This window comes from Bufo bufo, chromosome 3 (genome assembly GCF_905171765.1).
Source record: "Bufo bufo chromosome 3, aBufBuf1.1, whole genome shotgun sequence".
Classification (NCBI taxonomy): Eukaryota; Metazoa; Chordata; class Amphibia; order Anura; family Bufonidae; genus Bufo; species Bufo bufo.
The window spans coordinates 292227593-292246615 of NC_053391.1; the positions used below are offsets into that span (position 1 = coordinate 292227593).

Consider the following 19023-nt stretch of genomic DNA (forward strand, 5'->3'; position numbering starts at 1 on the left):
GACACATGATGAAATTAAAGTAGATATACTTTAAAAAGGAATGAGGCTTCGTTACTAAAGAAAGGCCTGAAATTTGCCCAGACATCGAAATTTTATCCCTTCAATGCCTTTATAGGCATAAAGAAATTCCTTCGTAAACTAGCATTAAAGAAATACTTTTTAAAAAAGGAATGGAAAGAGAGAACAAAAACAACAAAAATAAGCAAGAAAAAAATGTAGGAGAAATACAAAAAGAGGTAGATACTAAACAAAGTGAATCATTAAAACAGATAGATGAGGAAACGGATAAGTATACCCATACCCCGCTAAAACCAAAATCCCATTTCAATCCTCTAGAATACTCAGATGCCTTTATTACGTTCCAAATGCTAGTTTTACGTGACCTAAGGAAAATGAATCTGAAAAGGAAAAGAGGACCTCAAAATTTATCAAATAAAGACAAAGTAGCTATCACTACTCTCCAGAAAAACTATGAAATTGTGATTAGACCTGCAGATAAGGGAGGGGGGATAGTAATTCTAGATCAAGAAACTTACCATAAGGAAATTATGAGATTACTAGAAGATAAAAAAACATATAAAAAATTAAGCCTCAATCCAACTGAAAGCTATAAAAATAAGCTCGGTACATTAGTGAAAAAAGAGTGGGATTTTGTCATGTGAAGAGGCTAAATATATAAACAATCAAAATCCAAGAACACCGATGTTCTATTACCTCTCTAAGATCCACAAATGTCCCATTAACCCTCCAGGGAGACCAATAGTCTCAGGAATAGAAGATCTAACTGCGAATCTCTCCAAATACGTGGACGTCCTCCTTCAGAAATGTGTATTGAAACTACCAGCGTATATAAAAGACACCAAACACATTCTCCAATTATAAGAGAAAGTGCAGTGGGAGGAGGGATTTATAATAGGAACTATGGATGTAACATCATTATATACAATTATAGAAAATACCAAAGGACCGGAGGCGGCCGAGTACTTCCTTAGAAAAGAGACACAAATCAATTTTATAGGACAGTGTATAACTTTTATTTTAACACATAATTATTTTAAATATGAAAATGACTATTACCTCCAGACGTCGGGCACCGCCATGGGGACCCGATTCGCACCGAGTTTCGCTAATCTCTATGTTGGGAAATGGGAGGAGCCTACAATCTTTCCATCTGGCGAGCTCGGTGCGGATCTGGTCCTCTGGCGTAGATTTATAGATGATATTGTTTTTATCTGGAAGGGTGGGGAGACTACGTTGATACAGTTTTTAAATAATTTTAATAAAAACGATTTTTAGCTACATTTTACTTACAATTGGAGTTATAAAGAGATCAACTTTTTAGATTTGACCATATTTATGAAGAACAGGAAAATTCAAACTAAGACGTTCCACAAACCTACGGACAGAAACAGCTATATACCGTTAGATAGCTGTCATTTATCCACTTGGTTAACTAATATACCCCGTAGCCAGTATATAAGAATTCGGAGAAATTGTAGCAACATAACACAATTTGAGAAAGAAACAGTAGAATTGAATAAGAAATTTATGGAAAAAGGATACAAATTAACCACTTGCCGCACGCCTAACGCCGAAAGGCGTCATCGCGGCGGCTCTCCCAGGCTACGCTAACGCCGATTGGGCGAGATTTCCTGTGAACGCGCGCACACAGGCGCGCGCGCTCACAGGAACGGAAGGTAAGAGAGTGGATCTCCAGCCTGCCAGCGGCGATCGTTCGCTGGCAGGCTGGAGATGTGATTTTTTTTAACCCCTAACAGGTATATTAGACGCTGTTTTGATAACAGCGTCTAATATACCTGCTACCTGGTCCTCTGGTGGTCCCCTTTGTTTGGATCGACCACCAGAGGACACAGGTAGCTCAGTAATATGTTGCACCAAGCACCACTACACTACACCCCCCCCCCGTCACTTATCAACCCCTTATTCACCCTTGATCACCCCATATAGACTCCCTGATCACCCACCTGTCATTGATCACCCCCCTGTCATTGATCACCCCCCTGTAAGGCTGCATTCAGATGTCCGTATGATTTTTACGGATCCACTGATACATGGATCGGATCCGCAAAACACGTACGGACATCTGAATGGAGCCTTACAGGGGAGTGATCAATGACGGAGGTGATCACCCCATATAGACTCCCTGATCACCCCCCTGTCAGGCTGCATTCAGATGTCCGTATGATTTTTACGGATCCACTGATACATGGATCGGATCCGCAAAACACATACGGACATCTGAATGGAGCCTTATAGGGGGGTGATCAATGACAGGGGGATGATCACCCCATATAGACTCCCTGATCACCCCCCTGTCATTGATCACCCCCCTGTAAGGCTGCATTCAGATGTCCGTATGATTTTTACGGATCCACTGATACATGGATCGGATCCGCAAAACACATACGGACATCTGAATGGAGCCTTACAGGGGGGTGATCACCCCATATAGACTCCCTGATCACCCCCCTGTAAGGCTGCATTCAGATGTCCGTATGATTTTTACGGATCCACTGATACATGGATCGGATCCGCAAAACACATACGGACATCTGAATGGAGCCTTATAGGGGGGTGATCAATGACAGGGGGGTGATCACCCCATATAGACTCATTGATCACCCCCCTGTCATTGATCACCCCCCTGTAAGGCTCCATTCAGACATTTTTTTGGCCCAAGTTAGCGGAAATTATTATTATTTTTTTTCTTACAAAGTCTCATATTCCACTAACTTGTGTCAAAAAATAAAATCTCACATGAACTCACCATACCCCTCACGGAATCCAAATGCGTAAAATTTTTTAGACATTTATATTCCAGACTTCTTTAGGGCCCCTAGAATGCCAGGGCAGTATAAATACCCCACATGTGACCCCATTTCGGAAAGAAGACACCCCAAGGTATTCCGTGAGGGGCATATTGAGTCCATGAAAGATTGAAATTTTTGTCCCAAGTTAGCGGAAAGGGAGACTTTGTGAGAAAAATAAATAAATATCAATTTCCGCTAACTTGTGCCAAAATTTCTTTTTTTCTATGAACTCGCCATGCCCCTCATTGAATACCTTGGGGTGTCTTCTTTCCAAAATGGGGTCACTTGTGGGGTATTTATACTGCCCTGGCATTCTAGGGGCCCTAAAGCGTGAGAAGAAGTCTGGGATCCAAATGTCTAAAAATGCCCTCCTAAAAGGAATGTGGGCCCCTTTGCGCATCTAGGCTGCAAAAAAGTGTCACACATCTGGTATCGCCGTACTCAGGAGAAGTTGGGCAATGTGTTTTGGGGTGTCATTTTACATATACCCATGCTGGGTGAGATAAATATCTTGGTCAAATGCCAACTTTGTATAAAAAATGGGAAAAGTTGTCTTTTGCCGAGATATTTCTCTCACCCAGCATGAGTATATGTAAAAAGACACCCCAAAACACATTGCCCAACTTCTCCTAAATACGGCGATACCACATGTGTGACACTTTTTTGCAGCCTAGGTGGGCAAAGGGGCCCACATTCCAAAGAGCACCTTTAGGATTTCACAGGTCATTTACCTACTTACCACACATTTGGGCCCCTAGAATGCCAGGGCAGTATAACTACCCCACAAGTGACCCCATTTTGGAAAGAAGACACCCCAAGGTATTCGCTGATGGGCATAGTGAGTTCATGGAAGTTTTTATTTTTTTATAATCTGCAAAAAAAACTGCAGGTGCAAAAAAATCACCAGTAAAATCTCAAAGTGCACAAATAAGCCACTGAAAGCCTGTGTGGAGCCACCCAGCTGTAAAGGTAAGTTCCCTGTGTTTTGGGTCCAGGTTTAACGCTTCCGCCGCCGGTGACCTGTCTGTCAGACGCCTTACGTCAGCCACAGTGCACCCACTTCACATTGTAGCAGTTGAGCAGTGTCACCCCGCCACCTCCAGTCACAGTGAGACTCGCACCATGCATCACGGCACCGCCCCCCGGCCTCCTATTGGTCAGTATAATGCTTCAGACTTCGCCGGTTCCTGGGGCGGGGCTGTGAGTTGAACGCTCTGAGGTAACCCCGATCACACCACTCTGGCAGGCGGAGGGGCGGGCTCGGCCGTGAATGGAGGCCGGCCTAGGGGCATAAACCTGGGCTCCGACGCTGCTGTTCGCATCCTTCCTTAGTTCATTGATTGGTCGCCGTGTTGCTGCAGGAGACGTATGAGTGACTCCAGGTGAGTGTGTGGTAAATGGCTGCTGCGCCGGGAAGGGGAGGGAAGTAGAGGCCATGAATGAATGGACCGGGAGATGCTGCGTGCGGTTTGTTGACAGGTCCCAGCGTCTTTATGGTGTGGGCCCTATACATCATGTACCTATGGATGTGCGCATGGTGACGGCCTCTACAGCAGCAGTCACACGCGTCAGGTGCTGGGTGACTCCCATGGACACTAACCACCTCGGACTTCCTGCGGGTTTCCTCATTCTCCCTGCATTTTGTGCAAATGTATTTTTCTAAATCCTGTGTGTGAAAATAGTGTATGGAGTATGGCTGCTTGTGGGCATGTTTCACGGGTATGTAAGTGCACATGAAGCACTTCGGGAGTGTTCACACCTTGGTTTTTGTTGCCTTTTTTTTGTTTGCACTCACCTGTGCAGGTAAAGAGAAATTCCACAAAAAGCGAAAATGCATGTGATGTAGGTCTGTGGTCTTGGTCCGCATTCAATTCCCATTTTTTTGCAGATTGGATGTGGACCTATTTACCGTATTTCAATAATGCCACAAATTTCTGTATTTCCTTTCCTCGGCCTTGCAAAAAATAATAAAAAATAGAATGTGTCCTATTCTTGTCCATATTGCAGACAAGAATAAACATTTTTGACATAGTGCCTGCAGAAGGTAACATTCGGGTTGCACATGTCCGGTATCTGTGTTTTTGTGGGGTTGCATTTTGCAGACTGCAAAAATGAATACACTAGTGTGGAGGAGGCCTTATATTTAATATTTTTCGTTAAGGATAAACTGTGGCAGACAAAATTCATGTGTGTAGGGAGCTTTAGGGCCCTTCACGTGGCCATTTTTGCCATGAAAATTTTGGTGTGGACTCCATGCCACTATAACAGCAGCCACGTGGTATCCACTTCACTAAGGACATGTCCCTTGTTGGTGTGGTGTCCGGATGGAAGCCGTGATGGGTGTGCTTTTGTGTTAGACCCCTTTCACACGGGCGAGTATTCCGTGCCGATTGAACGCATTGCACCCACACTGAATCCAGACCCATTCATTTCTATGGGTCTGTGTACACGAGCTTTGATTTTCACGCGTCACTTGTGCGTTACGTGAAAATCGCAGCATGCTCCTCTTTGTGCGTTTTTCACGTAACGCAGGCCCAATAGAAATGAATGGGGTTGCGTGAAAATCGCAAGCATCCGCAAACAAGTGCAGATGCGGTGCGATTTTCACGCACGGTTGCTAGGAGACGATCGGGATGGAGACCCGATTATTATTATTTTCCCTTATAACATGGTTATAAGGGAAAATAATAGCATTCTAAATACAGAATGCATAGTACAATAGGGCTGGAGGGTTTTAAAAAATAAATAAAGGGATTCTGTCACCAGGTTTTGGGCTATAGAGCTGCGGACATGCACGGCTAGATCGCCGCTAGCATGTCCGCAATATATCTGTCCTATAGGGCTGTGTGGTTTTAATTTCTTTAAAAAAGGATTTTATAGATATGTAAATGAGTCTTGAATGTGTCCAAGGGGCTGCACTAACCTTACTTGTGCCCAGCCACGCCCGCCTGTGAAGGAGCCCAGCACCGCCCATGTCCTCCGAATCTCCTCCTTTCATCAACGAAAGATAGCCGTAATCTCGTGATGCGTGAGATCGTGCATGTGCAGTTCTTTCCCTGAGGCTGATGCCAGCACAGGGAAGGAACACTATACCGGCACTGCGCATGCTCGATCTCGCGCATCGTTAAATTACGGCTATCGTTGATGAAAGGAGGAGATTCGGAGGACATAGGCGGTGCTGGGCTCCTTCACAGGCGGGCGTGGCTGGGCACAAGTAAGGTTAGTACAGCCCCTTGGACACATTAAAGACTCATTTACATATCTATAAAATCCTTTTTTAAAGAAATTAAAACCACACAGCCCTATAGGACAGATATATTGCGGACATGCTAGCGGCGATCTAGCCGTGCATGTCCACAGCTCTATAGGCCAAAACCTGGTGACAGAATCCCTTTAAACTTACCTTAGTCCACTTGATCGCGCAGCCGGCATCTCTTCGGTCTCCTTCTTTGCTGATGGCAGGAAAAGGACTGTGGTGATGTCACTCCGGTCATCACATGATCCATCACATGATCTTTTACCAGGGTGATGGATCATGTGATGACGGAGTGACGTCACCACAGGTCCTTTAACTGCAATCGGTAAAGAAGGAGACAGAAGAGATGCCGGCCTGCGCGATCAAATGGACTAAGGTGAGTTTAATTATTTATTTTTAACCCCTCCAGCGCTATTTTACTATGCATTCTGTATTCAGAATGCTATTATTTTCCCTTATAACCATGTTATAAGGGAAAATAATACAATGTACAGAACACCGATCCCAAGCCCGAACTTCTGTGAAGAAGTTCGGGTACCAAACATGCTTGATTTTTCTCACGCGAGTGCAAAACGCATTACAATGTTTTGCACTCGCGCGGAAAATCGTGCATGTTCCCGCAACGCCTGTGTGAAAGAGGCCTTATGGTTCCATTCAGTGGGACTAAACTGTGAGCATTAAAAGTGAAAAGTCAGAGCAGAAACTGCGGCTGATTTTGCAGAAGCGTAATCTACCGTGTGGCAATAGCTAAGTTCACACTAGCGTTAAGATATCTGGCAGCATGTTCCTGTAGGTGTCTGGCTGTCCGTCAGACAAAAACTGCTGCATGTAGCGGTATTTCTTCATGTGAAAGCCCACATTTATGCTCAAAACTGGCTGGATCACCGTTGGATCCCATTATAGTCGATGGGAATCCAGCCATGTCCGGCAGTGCTGGATGTGGTGAACTCTGGCAGGCTATTCTATGCCTGGACAGCCTGCCGGATTTCATAACGCTACTGTGAATGTATCATGCCTTATAGGCGTCCTGGAAAAAGCTGAGCTCTGTACCCGGCCATCTCAGGGACTCCTATAGAGATGACTGGAACAGCAGTTGGCATGCCAGACCTACGCTCCGTTCATTTTGGGGCTCTCCAAGGGTTTTCTTGTGGATAGGGGATCATTTTTAAAGGTAATCTGTTGCCATTTTTATTTACCTACTGCCCCCTATTCCCCTGGTGTCTGCACTGAAATACACAATCCAGACTGGTGTGCCAACATAACTGAGAGGACTCATGGGTGCATTCACAGCTGTCCTAACAGTGGATTTCAGTGCAGAGACAATGGGGAGCAGCATGAAAATAAAACGGTTATTTGGACGTATTATCTGCAGTACTACTCATGTATTACGTCTCATTCACATGGCCGTATGAACGGATTCGCACCGTTCGGCTATTTTGCAGAAGGTCTATTTATTTCTATGGGCCTTCAAAAGATGTGGACAGCACACAGTGTGCTGTCCACATCCGTTATTCCGTACCGCGGCTCCGCAGAAAAGATAGACCGTGTCTTATTTTTGTCTGCAATCGTGGACAAGAATAGGGCATTTTCTTTTATTGTTGCGGCCATGTGCGGTCCACAAATTGCGGAACGCACATGGCCAGTATCTGTGTTTTGCGGATCAGCAAAACACTTTGGCCGTCTGAATGGGCCCTTACTGTAGATAATAGTCCAAAATCCTGGTGACTCATTCCCTTTAAAGGGGTTGTCTGGGATTTTGATACTGTTGACCCATCCCCAGGGTTGATCATCAGCATCTGATTGGTGGAGTCCGACCACTGCTGATCAGCTGTTTGAGTAGGCAGTGGCGCTCCTGTGAGTGTCTCAGCCTTCTCTCTGTAATTCCTAGGCCATGTGACATCATGTTTATTGGTGACTTGGCCTAAGAACAACTCAGCCTGGGTGCAGGGGCTGAGGGCGATACCAAGCACAGCTGCTGTACTTGATAAGCTGCGAAAAAAGGCTGCAGCTCTCACAGGAGTGCTGCCGCCTTCTCAAAATCCCGGAAAACCTATTTGAACAACTGAAATACCCTTTTAGACAAATCCAGAAAACGTGTGTGTTCTGCTATTTGCAAAAGGGAACAGGCTGCTCATTATAGAAATGCCTATTCTTGACTGCAAAACGGACAAGAATAGGACATGTAACAAAGACATCTGCCCATCCAGTTCAGCCTGTTATCCTGTAAGTTTATCCAGAGGAAGGCTAAATAAGTCTCTGAGGTAGAAGCCAATTTGACCCCTTACCCACGACAGCACCACGGGAGAGGATGGATCCGCCCCTAAAGACAGGAAACCTGCGGCACAAAAAGGGCGGAGACTCCTCTCTGCCCTCAGTATGGTTTCCTGTCTTTGAGGGGAAGCCTGTGGTTCGTCCTGCGGTCCCTCGTTTTTGTGCGGCACGCTGTGGGGGGTGGTGAGCAGAGGTGTGATGGCTCAGCGTTCCTGAGCGCTGGAGGGCACGATGCTTCAGTGCGATAGCAAGCACCAGTAAGCATCCGTCGGCGCAGAGGACAGAAGATCCGGCCAGGAGTCTTGGCTCCGCTCACATTGTCGACCGCTTCCGGGTTGAGAGTGAGGCCTGAAGCGCACGGATGCTCGGGCACATCACGTGCGGAGGGGGGAAGTGGTCAAAAAGCCACTGGAACCCGGAAATGGCTGCCTGCGTTTGTAAGACACGTGAGGGCTGATGGTGTTTCTGCAGACAAGAGCTGCAGCATGGAGGAAGAAAGAAAAGAGGCTATGGAGGACACGGCGGCCAACCCGACCTCGGAAAAACCTAAGAAAGCATTTTCTAAGAGGTGTTACAAAGAATGCGCCTTATGAAAATGTTCTCTGGCTTCTGAATATAGCAAGAGGTTATGCCAGCAATGCATAGACAAAACGGTGGCTGAGGAAACTCCATGCTTTTTATAGTTGTCTGAAAATTTTTGTAAGAGCTGAGATTAATGCTTCTTTATCCTCCAAGAAGCCTGATAGTTCCAGAGAAGCTAAATCTAAGGAATAGGAGTTTAAGGCGGTTTCGTCGGGGGAGGAGGTCCAGTCTTTGTGTTTGGACCTCTTCTCAGATTCCGATAATAATGAAATTAAGAGGTCTTTATTTCCCGTGGAGGATGTGGATAAACTCTTGAAGGCAATCAAAGCAACCATGGGAATAGAAGACGTAAAAGAAGCTAAATTGGTACAGGATATTATGTTTGGGGGGGCTGCAGACAAAACAGTCTAGGTCTTTAATTTCGCATAAAAATGTATTACCCGTAATAAAGAATGGTGTAAACCAAACTGTTTATTTAAAAAAAATTTAAAGAGGAAATATCCTTTTTCAGAGGTTGTAGCTGCTATCTGGAATAAAGCGCCAAATATTGATGTAGCCATATATAAGGAAGCTAGGAAGTCGGCTCTTCCATTCGTAGACATGGGGGTCCTTAAAGGATCCCTTAAATAAAAAAGCTGAGGGGTTCCTGAAAGGTGCTTGGGAGGCCTTGACGTCTTCTTTCAGACCTTTCATCGCTTTAACCTGTACTGCCAGATCCCTTTTTATGTGCTTGTCAGATCTAGAGGAACAGATAAAGAACAAGAGCCCTAGAGAGGACATTTTAGCTAGTGCATCCACTAAAAAAATCTACCGCCTTGTTAATAGTAGTAACATCTGTGGATGCTATTAGATTGTCCGCCCGCGCGGCAGAACTAGCTAACTCGCTTGCAGGGGCTTATGGCAAAAAAAATTGGATGGGTGACCTACAGTCTAAGAAAAGACTATGGGCCAGATTTATCATTAGCTCAGGTCAGAATAATGGAGTGAAAAAGTCCCAACGCTAAAACTGCGCACAAATTTGGGACTTTTTTTGCTCTGCACTATGCTCGCCAGTTTTCTGAAAGTGGGCGTGTTTTCTTATGTAAATTAATCTCTAGACAGATTTACTATTGGGACTATTTAAAAAGTCGCAAAAAAAGTCGCAATTTCACTCCAGTGAGGACCATGCTTATCTTATGAGACTTTTTAATAGAACATGCGACTTTTTCATAAAAACGTGCGACTTTTTTGTAAAGATGTGCGACTTTTGTAAAGCTTCTTACTGACGGATAAACTGCGATGGTCAAACCACATTAATTACAGTCTTAAAGGGCCGATCATAAATCTGACTTGGCTAAAACTGACTTTAGCCATATGTTAAAGTGGAGTGAGCTGTCAGAGTCATGATAAATCTGGCCCTATGTGCAGTGCCTTGTGAAGGAGAGTATCTATTCGGATCAGCTCTGGATGACCTGCTAGATAAGGCTGCTGACAAAAAGAAAAAAATTCCTACACAGGGTGCCTTTTTTCCAGGGAAATGTCCAACCGATCCTTTCGGTCCTTCCATTTCTTTCGGAATAACAGAGAAAATACTAAGGAAGAAAAGTCTTACAAACCAAGATCCTGGAGAGAAGCAGCAAGAGGTTTTTTCTTCAACAAACAAACCAGAGGAGATAAGAAATCTGAATAGCAATGACGCCAGGGACAATGTAGGGGGAAGGTTAAAACACTTTCTTCCTGCATGGACCCAGATTTCCAGCAGCCCTTGGATTCTGGACACATTAAAAGAGGGATTAATGCTGGAATTTCGTTTAAATCCTCCAAGATTCGTGGTTACAGAAGCAGGGCAAAAAGATGGAGGGGCGATCAGGTCAGATGTTCAGTCGTTAATAGAAAAGAAGGTCCTAGGGGCAGTCCCAAAGCATCAAAAAGGAGAGGGGTTTTATTCATCATCTCTTTTTAGTAAAAAAAAAGCCAGATGGTTCCTACAGAACCATAATCAATTTAAAGAAACTGAACCACTTAATCTTAGAGAAAAAGTTCAGAATGGAGACCAACAATTCAACTATAAACCTACTCTTCCCAGGGTGCATTGTGGCGGTTCTGGACTTGAAGGACGCCTATCTTCATGTTCCAATCCATCAGGATTATCAAATACCTGAGATTTGCAGTTCAGATGGAAGGGGGGTATTGAAACACTGGCAGTTCCAGGCGCTCCCATTTGGATTAGCAATGGCCCTCAGTCTTCACCAAAGTGAAAGCGGAAATGTCAGCTCACATCTGGGAAAAGGACATATTGTTTATACCTTATCTCGACGATTTCTTGATTGTGGCAGCAACAGAGAAAGCTTGCGAGTTGGCAGTCTTGGAAGTAATCCGCATCTTGAAGAAGCTGGGTTGGATTCTGAACAACAAGAAGTCAAGGCCTATTCAACGTCAGAAGTTCCTGGTCCTAATCTTGGACTCCAGACACCAGAGGTGTTTGGCAGAAGAGAAGATGGCCGGTATATGACAGAAGATCCAAAATTGAATAGATCATCTCCGGATCACCTTGAGAAAAGGTATGTCGATCCTGGGGAGTTTAACTTCCTGCATCCCAGCTGTCACTTGGGCACAATTCCATTCAAGAGAGCTGGAGTGGGATATTCTAGAGACTTGGCAGAAGGGGAGTCTTCCTCTAGATATGAAATTCACAATATCTTCCCAGACCTTACTCAACCTAAAGGTGGTGGTTGAAGACACAATTTAAATCAAGGTCTTCCTTGGCAAACGAGATTGTTTGACAACAGACGCAAGTCCATGCGGTTGGGGGCCCACAATCAGAAGCTATCTTTTCAGGGGTGTTGGGAGGGAAGCTTAATAAAGGCTTCCTCCGAAATGAAGGAGCTCATGGCGGTGAAACGGGCAATTCAGGAAGCACTTCCACGGTGTATAGGCAAGGATCTAAGAACTATGTCCAACAATACAACAGTTGTTTCCTACAAGAACAAGCAGGGGGGGGGGGGGGCAGGTGTCAGGACTAGGGCTGAAACGATTCTTCGAATAATTCGATTAAATAGAGCCAATAAAATCCTCGATGCAGTTTCCCTGCATCGAGTAATCGTTTACATCACATGATTACGGAGCGGGAGTGAAATTAAGCGTCTCACTCACCGCTCCGTGTCCTCCAGAGTCCAGAGAGATGGCACCGCCCTGCAGGCAGGACTTTGCGTAATGCGCAGTTGCGCACATACATCGTCAGCACGCTGGCTAACGATGTGTGTGTGATGTAAGGTCACAGTGCATGCTGGGATGAAGACTGTCTCTGACTCCATGTGTCTGCGGCTGCGCCCTCCTCACTAGTGCCAGTGCCATTAGGTAATTTAAGTTAACAGCACCAGAGGCACGCCAGGGGGAAATCGGGGGCACTCACTGTAAATTGCTATTGAAAGGCAGATGGAGAGTGGTTAATGGAGGCACCACCTTGGCATGTATAAAGTTATTGGTTTAGAGAGGGGTTAAAGAAGGCACCTCCAAGGTGTTTTCATTAACCCCTACAAACCAATAACTTTATACATGCCTAATGCCAAGGTGTTTCCATTAACCCCTTCAAACCAATAACTTTATAATAATATTTTAAAAAAAATATTTGTTTTTATAAAGAAAAATTTAATTGCGTACGTTATTTTAAGAAGGTTTTTCTTATTAGATTACTCGATGAATCTGGAAATATAATCAATAGAATACTCGATTACTAAAATATTTGTTTACTGCAGCCCTAGTCGGGACCTAATGCTAGCACTAAGTTATATCCTCCAGATGGTACAGGGCAGATGCAGCTCTATTTCAGCAGTTCACATCAGGGGAAAGGAAAATATCCAGGCAGACTTTCTGAGTCGCCATCAGATTTCCCAGGGAGAGTGGTGTCTGGACCAGAACATGTTCACACAGATCTCGAAAATCTGGGGTCTCCCGCATATAGACCTGTTTGCCACAGCTCAGAACAAAAAGGTGAAAGGGTTCTTTTCCCTGTCTCCAGAGGGATCCCCCTGTGGGCTGGATGCTTTCCTCCACAGGTGGGATTTTCATCTGGCCTATGCCTTCCCTCTGATTCCCCGGGTCCTCAGAAAAATTAGGGAAGATCAGGCAAGGGTAATACTAATCGCCCCATTTTGGGCGAAGAGGCCATGGTTTACATCAGGGCTTGACAAATTTCCTTGGAATCTAGGAGCCAGCTAAAAAAAGTTAGGAGCCATGTGTATTTTTATTTTATTTTTTTACCTTTTTTATAAAGCCTTATTTTCAGCGACAAAAATAACACCTTTTAAATTAACATATAAAGAAGTCTAGAACCAAACATTGGGCATGGTTTATGATCATTGTACTGTGACGTCACTGTGCTGCAGCTGACAGAACTGAGATCCCTTCCCCCGGATGTTTGGTCTGGGCTCATCATTCATCTCAGTTCTTCTCTTGTAAACTTATTTTGTGACTAGATAAAACTGAAGCAGCGCTGGGTTTGAAGAGAAATGTCCCTCGTTGCCGCCTGTATCCGCCGTCACTGCCCTTTTTCTGTCCCGGATTATTTGTCCTGTCCGTGACATAATGGAGTCGCTGTTGTCGGCGTCTCCGGGGCCGTCCTTGTGCTCTCTCTGCTGTGGACGCACTCTGAGTCCAGGCCGGGATTTGGTTCCAGCTCTTGCCGGATCTACATCCTGTGCTGTGATGGGGAGGGGGTGGCGCTGTGGTCCTGTTTGTCGGAGGGATCTCGGAGCACACCCCAATAACTGGACTTCTGACACCCTGATAATGCTCCCCAATAACTTCCCTCTCTCTATTACACCCCTATAGTGCACCCCAGTAACTGGACTTCTTTAACCCTTTAATTCACCCCAATAACTTTCCCTCTATTAGACTCTAATAATGCACTCCAATAACTGGACTTCTCTACTGCACCCCTATAATATTCTCCACCTGGACTTTATACCTCCCCCTCACCAGGAGTCTAAACTTTCAGACTTCTTCATGACACCCTGGGAGTTGTTGTGCACCCCCAGGTCTCTGTGCACCCTTCACCTCCCTCCCGCATCCCGCTTCTTCCCTGGTGACTCCTGTCAGAACTTCTCACAACTCCAGGCTCTCGCTCTGCCCCTCCCCGGGAAGTTGTGTAAATTCTCCCCCCGTCCACAGCTGAGTCCCCGCTCTTACTTGGAGTCAGGCTGCCGCTGGCCGGTCCTGGGCTGAGCTGCTGACACCGCTGGGAGCTCCGCTCTCTCACACTCTGATCCTGGGCAGCGTGTAGCTAACTCTCTTATCTGCGGGCAGTCACCCACTAAAAATAGACATAATGTCACTCCGGAGGGGCTCCTCTCCGGGAAACACTGCAAGTGTCTTCGTACAGGAAAACGGAAACCCCGCCGTAGTCACCTGCCCCGCTCCGGGACATTTACATGTCGTGTGTCACTCCGCAGCCAGCTGACACTGACAGCCAGCGGGGAGAGGGAGTGATGTCACTCGGCTTAACCCGTCATGTGCACCGCCTGTGACATTGTTTGCCTCTCGGTCTTAACCCTACAGTGGCTGCACCCAGGTGCTGGTGTGCTGGGCCTGTTTTCAAGCAGGGGCAAATACTAAGGACAAAATTCCTGATCGCCATGGCGAACTGGCGCCTGGGATTTGTCGAGCCCTGGTTTACATGGCTGAGGAAGTTATCGATTTCAGATCCTTGGGTGCTCCCGGCAACTCGGGATCTTCTTTTTCAGGGTCCCATTTTCCATCTGCAGGTGGACAACCTTCACCTAAGGCGTGGAACTTGAGAGGCAGTTGTTGAGTAAGGGATTTTCTGTCAACTTAACAAATACCCTTTTAAGAAGCAGGAAAAAAGATAACTATGTCTATTTATGCCAGAACCTGGCAGAAGTTTTTGTCTTTCGCAGGTCTTCAGTTTAAAAACCTTCTAGGCTCTTCACCCTTAAATAAGGTGGCTAGAGTTCCTTCAGAAAGGGCTAGAAATGGGTCTCTCTCCAAGCACTCTGAAGTCCAGGTGTCTGCCTTTTTGGCCCTCTTTAACCAATGCTTAGCGTCAAATCCTTGGGTTATGCGTTTCTTTAAAGCAGTTTCCAGATCTCCCTTAGTGTTTCCCAGAGATTAGCCCCTTGGGACCCAAATCTGGTTCTGCATGCCCTAACAGCCCTTCCCTTTGAACCTATCCATCAGATTAATATGAAATTCTTTTCTCCAAGCTATGTTTATTAGTGGCCTTAACTTGAGCACGTAGAATTTCCGAAATCCAGGTGATTTTTATTTTTTGTTTTTATTTATTTTTTTCCCCATAATTTACCCATACACAACTATCCTTCAGGACAGAGTCATTTTAAAACCTGACCTGGCTTTCTTACCTTAAGTGGCTACCAAATTCGATAGATCACACAAAATTATTCTTCCTTCCTTTTATGATTCATCTTCTGAAAGGGATGAAGTTTTCCATTGCCTGGATGTCAGAAGATGTCTCATTCAGTACCTGAAGGAGACTATGGAGTGGAGGAAATCTTCCTCGCTATTTGATCTTTTTAAGGGAAAAAACAAAGGACATCAGGCATCAAAGAAGACTCTGGCAAGATGGATCATGTCAGCTATTTCTCTGGCATACTCTTACTCGGGGAAGGAACCTCCTCAGGGTCTGCATGCGCACTCCACAAGGGCTGTCTTATCGTCATGGGCTGAAAGAGCGGCGGCCTCTTTCGAAGACATCTGTAAAGCTGCAGTTTGGTCTTGAACTCTCCTGATTTATTCTTTGGAGCTTCGGTGCTATCTGCTGTCATCCCACCCTAGTTTTCTTGGCGCTCTCTTGTGGTGCTGTCGTGGGTGAAGGGTAAAATTAAAATTACTTACGGGTCATTTGATTTTCCTGAACCTACAACAGCACCTATAATAATATATATATTTTTTTTTTCCCTCCCTTTCTTTTATCCTGGGTGTGGCGTGTTTTCATGGGTATAGCAAAGAAAAAAAAAAAAAGAAAAAAAATATTTTTATAAGTAAACTAACTTATACGGCGGAGTTCCTCAAATCCGTGGAAACATCATACTGAGGGCAGAGAGGAGTCTCCGCCTTTTTGTGCCGCAGGTTTTCTGTCTTTGGGGGTGGAGCCATCCTCTCTCGTGGTGCTGTCATGGGTTCAGGAAAATCCAATTACCTCACTTATGACAGCACCCTTGGAGAGACCACCTCCTCAGGACAGGAAACGGAAAGCAGAACCGCCTTTTTAAAGGAAGGATTATCCCCTCTATCTCCAGTTCAGTTTCCTGTCCTAAGGGGCAGGAGGGAATCGGATCCGCTGGAACAAGAGTTAGCAAAGAGCTGCGGGGGCCCCAGCTATTGTAACAATGTGTGGAGGGTTACCCCGTGCGGTGTAAGTTCTCTGGGAGCCACTGCAAAAGTCTGGGCTCCCTTCCATCCTGGTTACTGAGAGGGTCCTGACCTTTCTGGGCTCCTGTGAAACTCTACAGCCGTGTTCGCATGTTCGGCCGCCGGCCCGCGCATTCACTGTCGGGCGCTTCAGCCTTTACTTCCGGGTTGCGGCGGTGGGAGGAAGCTATGCTTTGGACCGGAAGGGAAGGGGTGCCGGCTGCGCGCGCCGAGGAGAAAACCCCAGCCAGCTCACTGACACGCTGGGTGAGAAGAGCGTGACACAGAACCCACTAAGACCACCAATGATAAATCGGTACCAGGGTGGGGTAAGAGGTGTAGCCCAGCATGAATATTAATTTATATGCTCATGGGGTCATTTTTGTTGGTTGGGTATCAAAGGAGTCTTCTAGGAAGAACTCCAGCGTAAAGGAACGGGATGTGTGGACGGACCCAGAGAGGAGCCTGGGAGTCCCCAGAGAATTCAAAAATAGATTGTTTGATCCAACCGATATCAAAATAATTTAACAAAATAACGAAATCGAAGTCCAGGTGCGAAGGTGGTCAAAAAGACCTCCCTGTAATTGAGAGGAGTCCTCAAAAGGAAGGATCTGCTGGAGAGGAAGGCGTATTCTCTCCTGAAAGTCTTGGGAAGCATCCATGTTTGGTATAAAAACTAACATAGCTGCAACCTCCTTAGCTAGGTCAATGTACTTTTGGCTTAGTGAACTACCATATTAACCATATTAAAAATAAATCCCTGAGAGAAGAAATTCTAAATTCCATTCCTCTTAAGTCAGCTACAGCATTTTTGGCGGATGCTTCAGCTTAGTCCGTGAGGTTCGCCGCCAAAGATGCTGCTCTCTCAAATTCTGCAAGGAGGGGCCCTGTGGATGAATAGAACATAATTTTGCTTTCGACGCTCTATCTCCTTTTTAGGGAATACGGTTTTTGGTCCCATACTGGATTCCATCCTCGAAAGCGGCAGACAAAAAGAAGGAATTCCCTGAGGATATAAAAAGAAGGCCCTTTCGTCCCTTTAACACCTAATCCAGGTTCTATAGGGGGGGGGGGAGAGAAAACGGGTAGGTGGAGCTACCAAAAAGGAGGGAAGGGCAGAGGTTTCCTTCTTAATCCCCTAAACAAACAGTCTGATAACAATGACTCCAGAGTGGGAGGAAGGTTGAGGAGATTTCTATCCCTTTGGGAGAAACCATGACCCAGAACCCCTGGCCTTGGATATTTTAAACCCCCTCCAAAAAAGTTCCGGATAACCTCCCACAGCCCAGGGCGTCTTGCAGTTAATAGTCAGGTGTGATGGTAAAAGTCCCCTGTTTAGAAGAAGGAAGGGGTTATTATTCAAACCTGTTTTTGGTACAGAAACCAGATGGCTCCTTCCGCACCATTATAAATCTAATGGGGTTAAACACGTCCATTGTATACAGGAAATTCAAAATGGAATCCATAACGACCATCCTTCCTCTAATCAAAGAAGGTGATTACATGACGTCCATAGATTTGAGGGACGCTTACTATAACGTCCCCATACACGAAAACTCGCAAAAATATCTCAGGTTTGCACTGATAGACAGCACCGGAGTGGTAAACCACTTCCAGTTTACGGCTCTACCCTTCGGAATTTCTTCTGCCCCAAGGGTTTTCACAAAGCCAGTAGTGGAAATGATCTCTCCGATCAGAGGGAATAAAAATCTTTCCGTATCTAGACTTCCTCATTCTGGGAGACTCAGAATCGGAGGCGTCCAGTCACACCAGATGCCTATTTAATCAGTTTTCAGAGTTGGGCTGGATAATAAATCAGAAAAAAAATCTTGTTTGGTCCCATAAACAAAAAACAAATTCCTAGAAGTACTTTTAGATTCAAAAACCCAGATAACGTCTCTTCCTCAAGAAAAAAATTTCAGGGCCAAGCCAAGTGCTTCATACACAATGCCATGAGTCTATTAGGAACGATGACCTCTTGCATCACATCGGTATCGTGGTCTCAGGCTCATACCAGGATAACCCAATCCTGGATCCTGAAGAATTGGGACAAGAAACAGTCCTCTTTTTAGAAAAAAGAATATCCATCCCCATTCATATAAGATCCGATTTGAATTGGTGGATAGAAAATAGAAATCTGTCAAAGGGTGTACGTTGGATAAAAGATCCAGAGATCCAAGTGTTCACAGACGCCAGCGGTACAGGATGGGGGGCAAGAGTAGGCTCCTCAAACTACCAAGGCAGATGGGCAGACGACATAAAAGTAAAATCGTCAAACTACTGAGAACTAAGGGCGATCTGGGAGACGCTAAAATCATCCCCGATAATAGTACTCGGAAAACACCTGAAGATTCTCTCCGACAATGTGACAGCAGTAGCATACTTAAAGCACCAGTGAGGCACAAGATCTCCAAGTCTAGAAAAACTGGCTGGGAAAATATTATTTTGGTAGGAAAAGAATGTATCCTGCATCACAGCAATCAATCTAAAAGGTACAGAAAATGTACAAGCAGGCTTCCTCAGCAGAAAGACCATAGATCCTGGGGAATGGTCCCTAAATCCAGAGGTGTTCAGACAAATCTCCAAAAGGTGGGGAACCCCTCAGATAGACCTCTTCGCAGCAAGGGAAAACGTGAAGGTCGGGTGCTTTTGCTCCCTAAACGTCAGGGAAAACCCTTGGGTGGTGGACTCCTTCTCGATCAGATGGACCTGGGATCT

General features: G+C 45.4%; 1 protein-coding gene across 1 annotated transcript in view; it reads left to right on the plus strand.

Annotated features, from left to right (window-relative positions):
* Positions 1–4097: 4097 nt before the first annotated feature.
* Positions 4098–19023, plus strand: part of ACACA (acetyl-CoA carboxylase alpha) — a 993014-nt gene continuing 978088 nt past the window's right edge. The window contains exon 1 of the mRNA XM_040424192.1: positions 4098–4213. Coding sequence (XP_040280126.1) covers positions 4200–4213 — 14 coding nt within the window. The 5' untranslated portion in view covers positions 4098–4199. The remainder of the gene's footprint in view (positions 4214–19023) is intronic.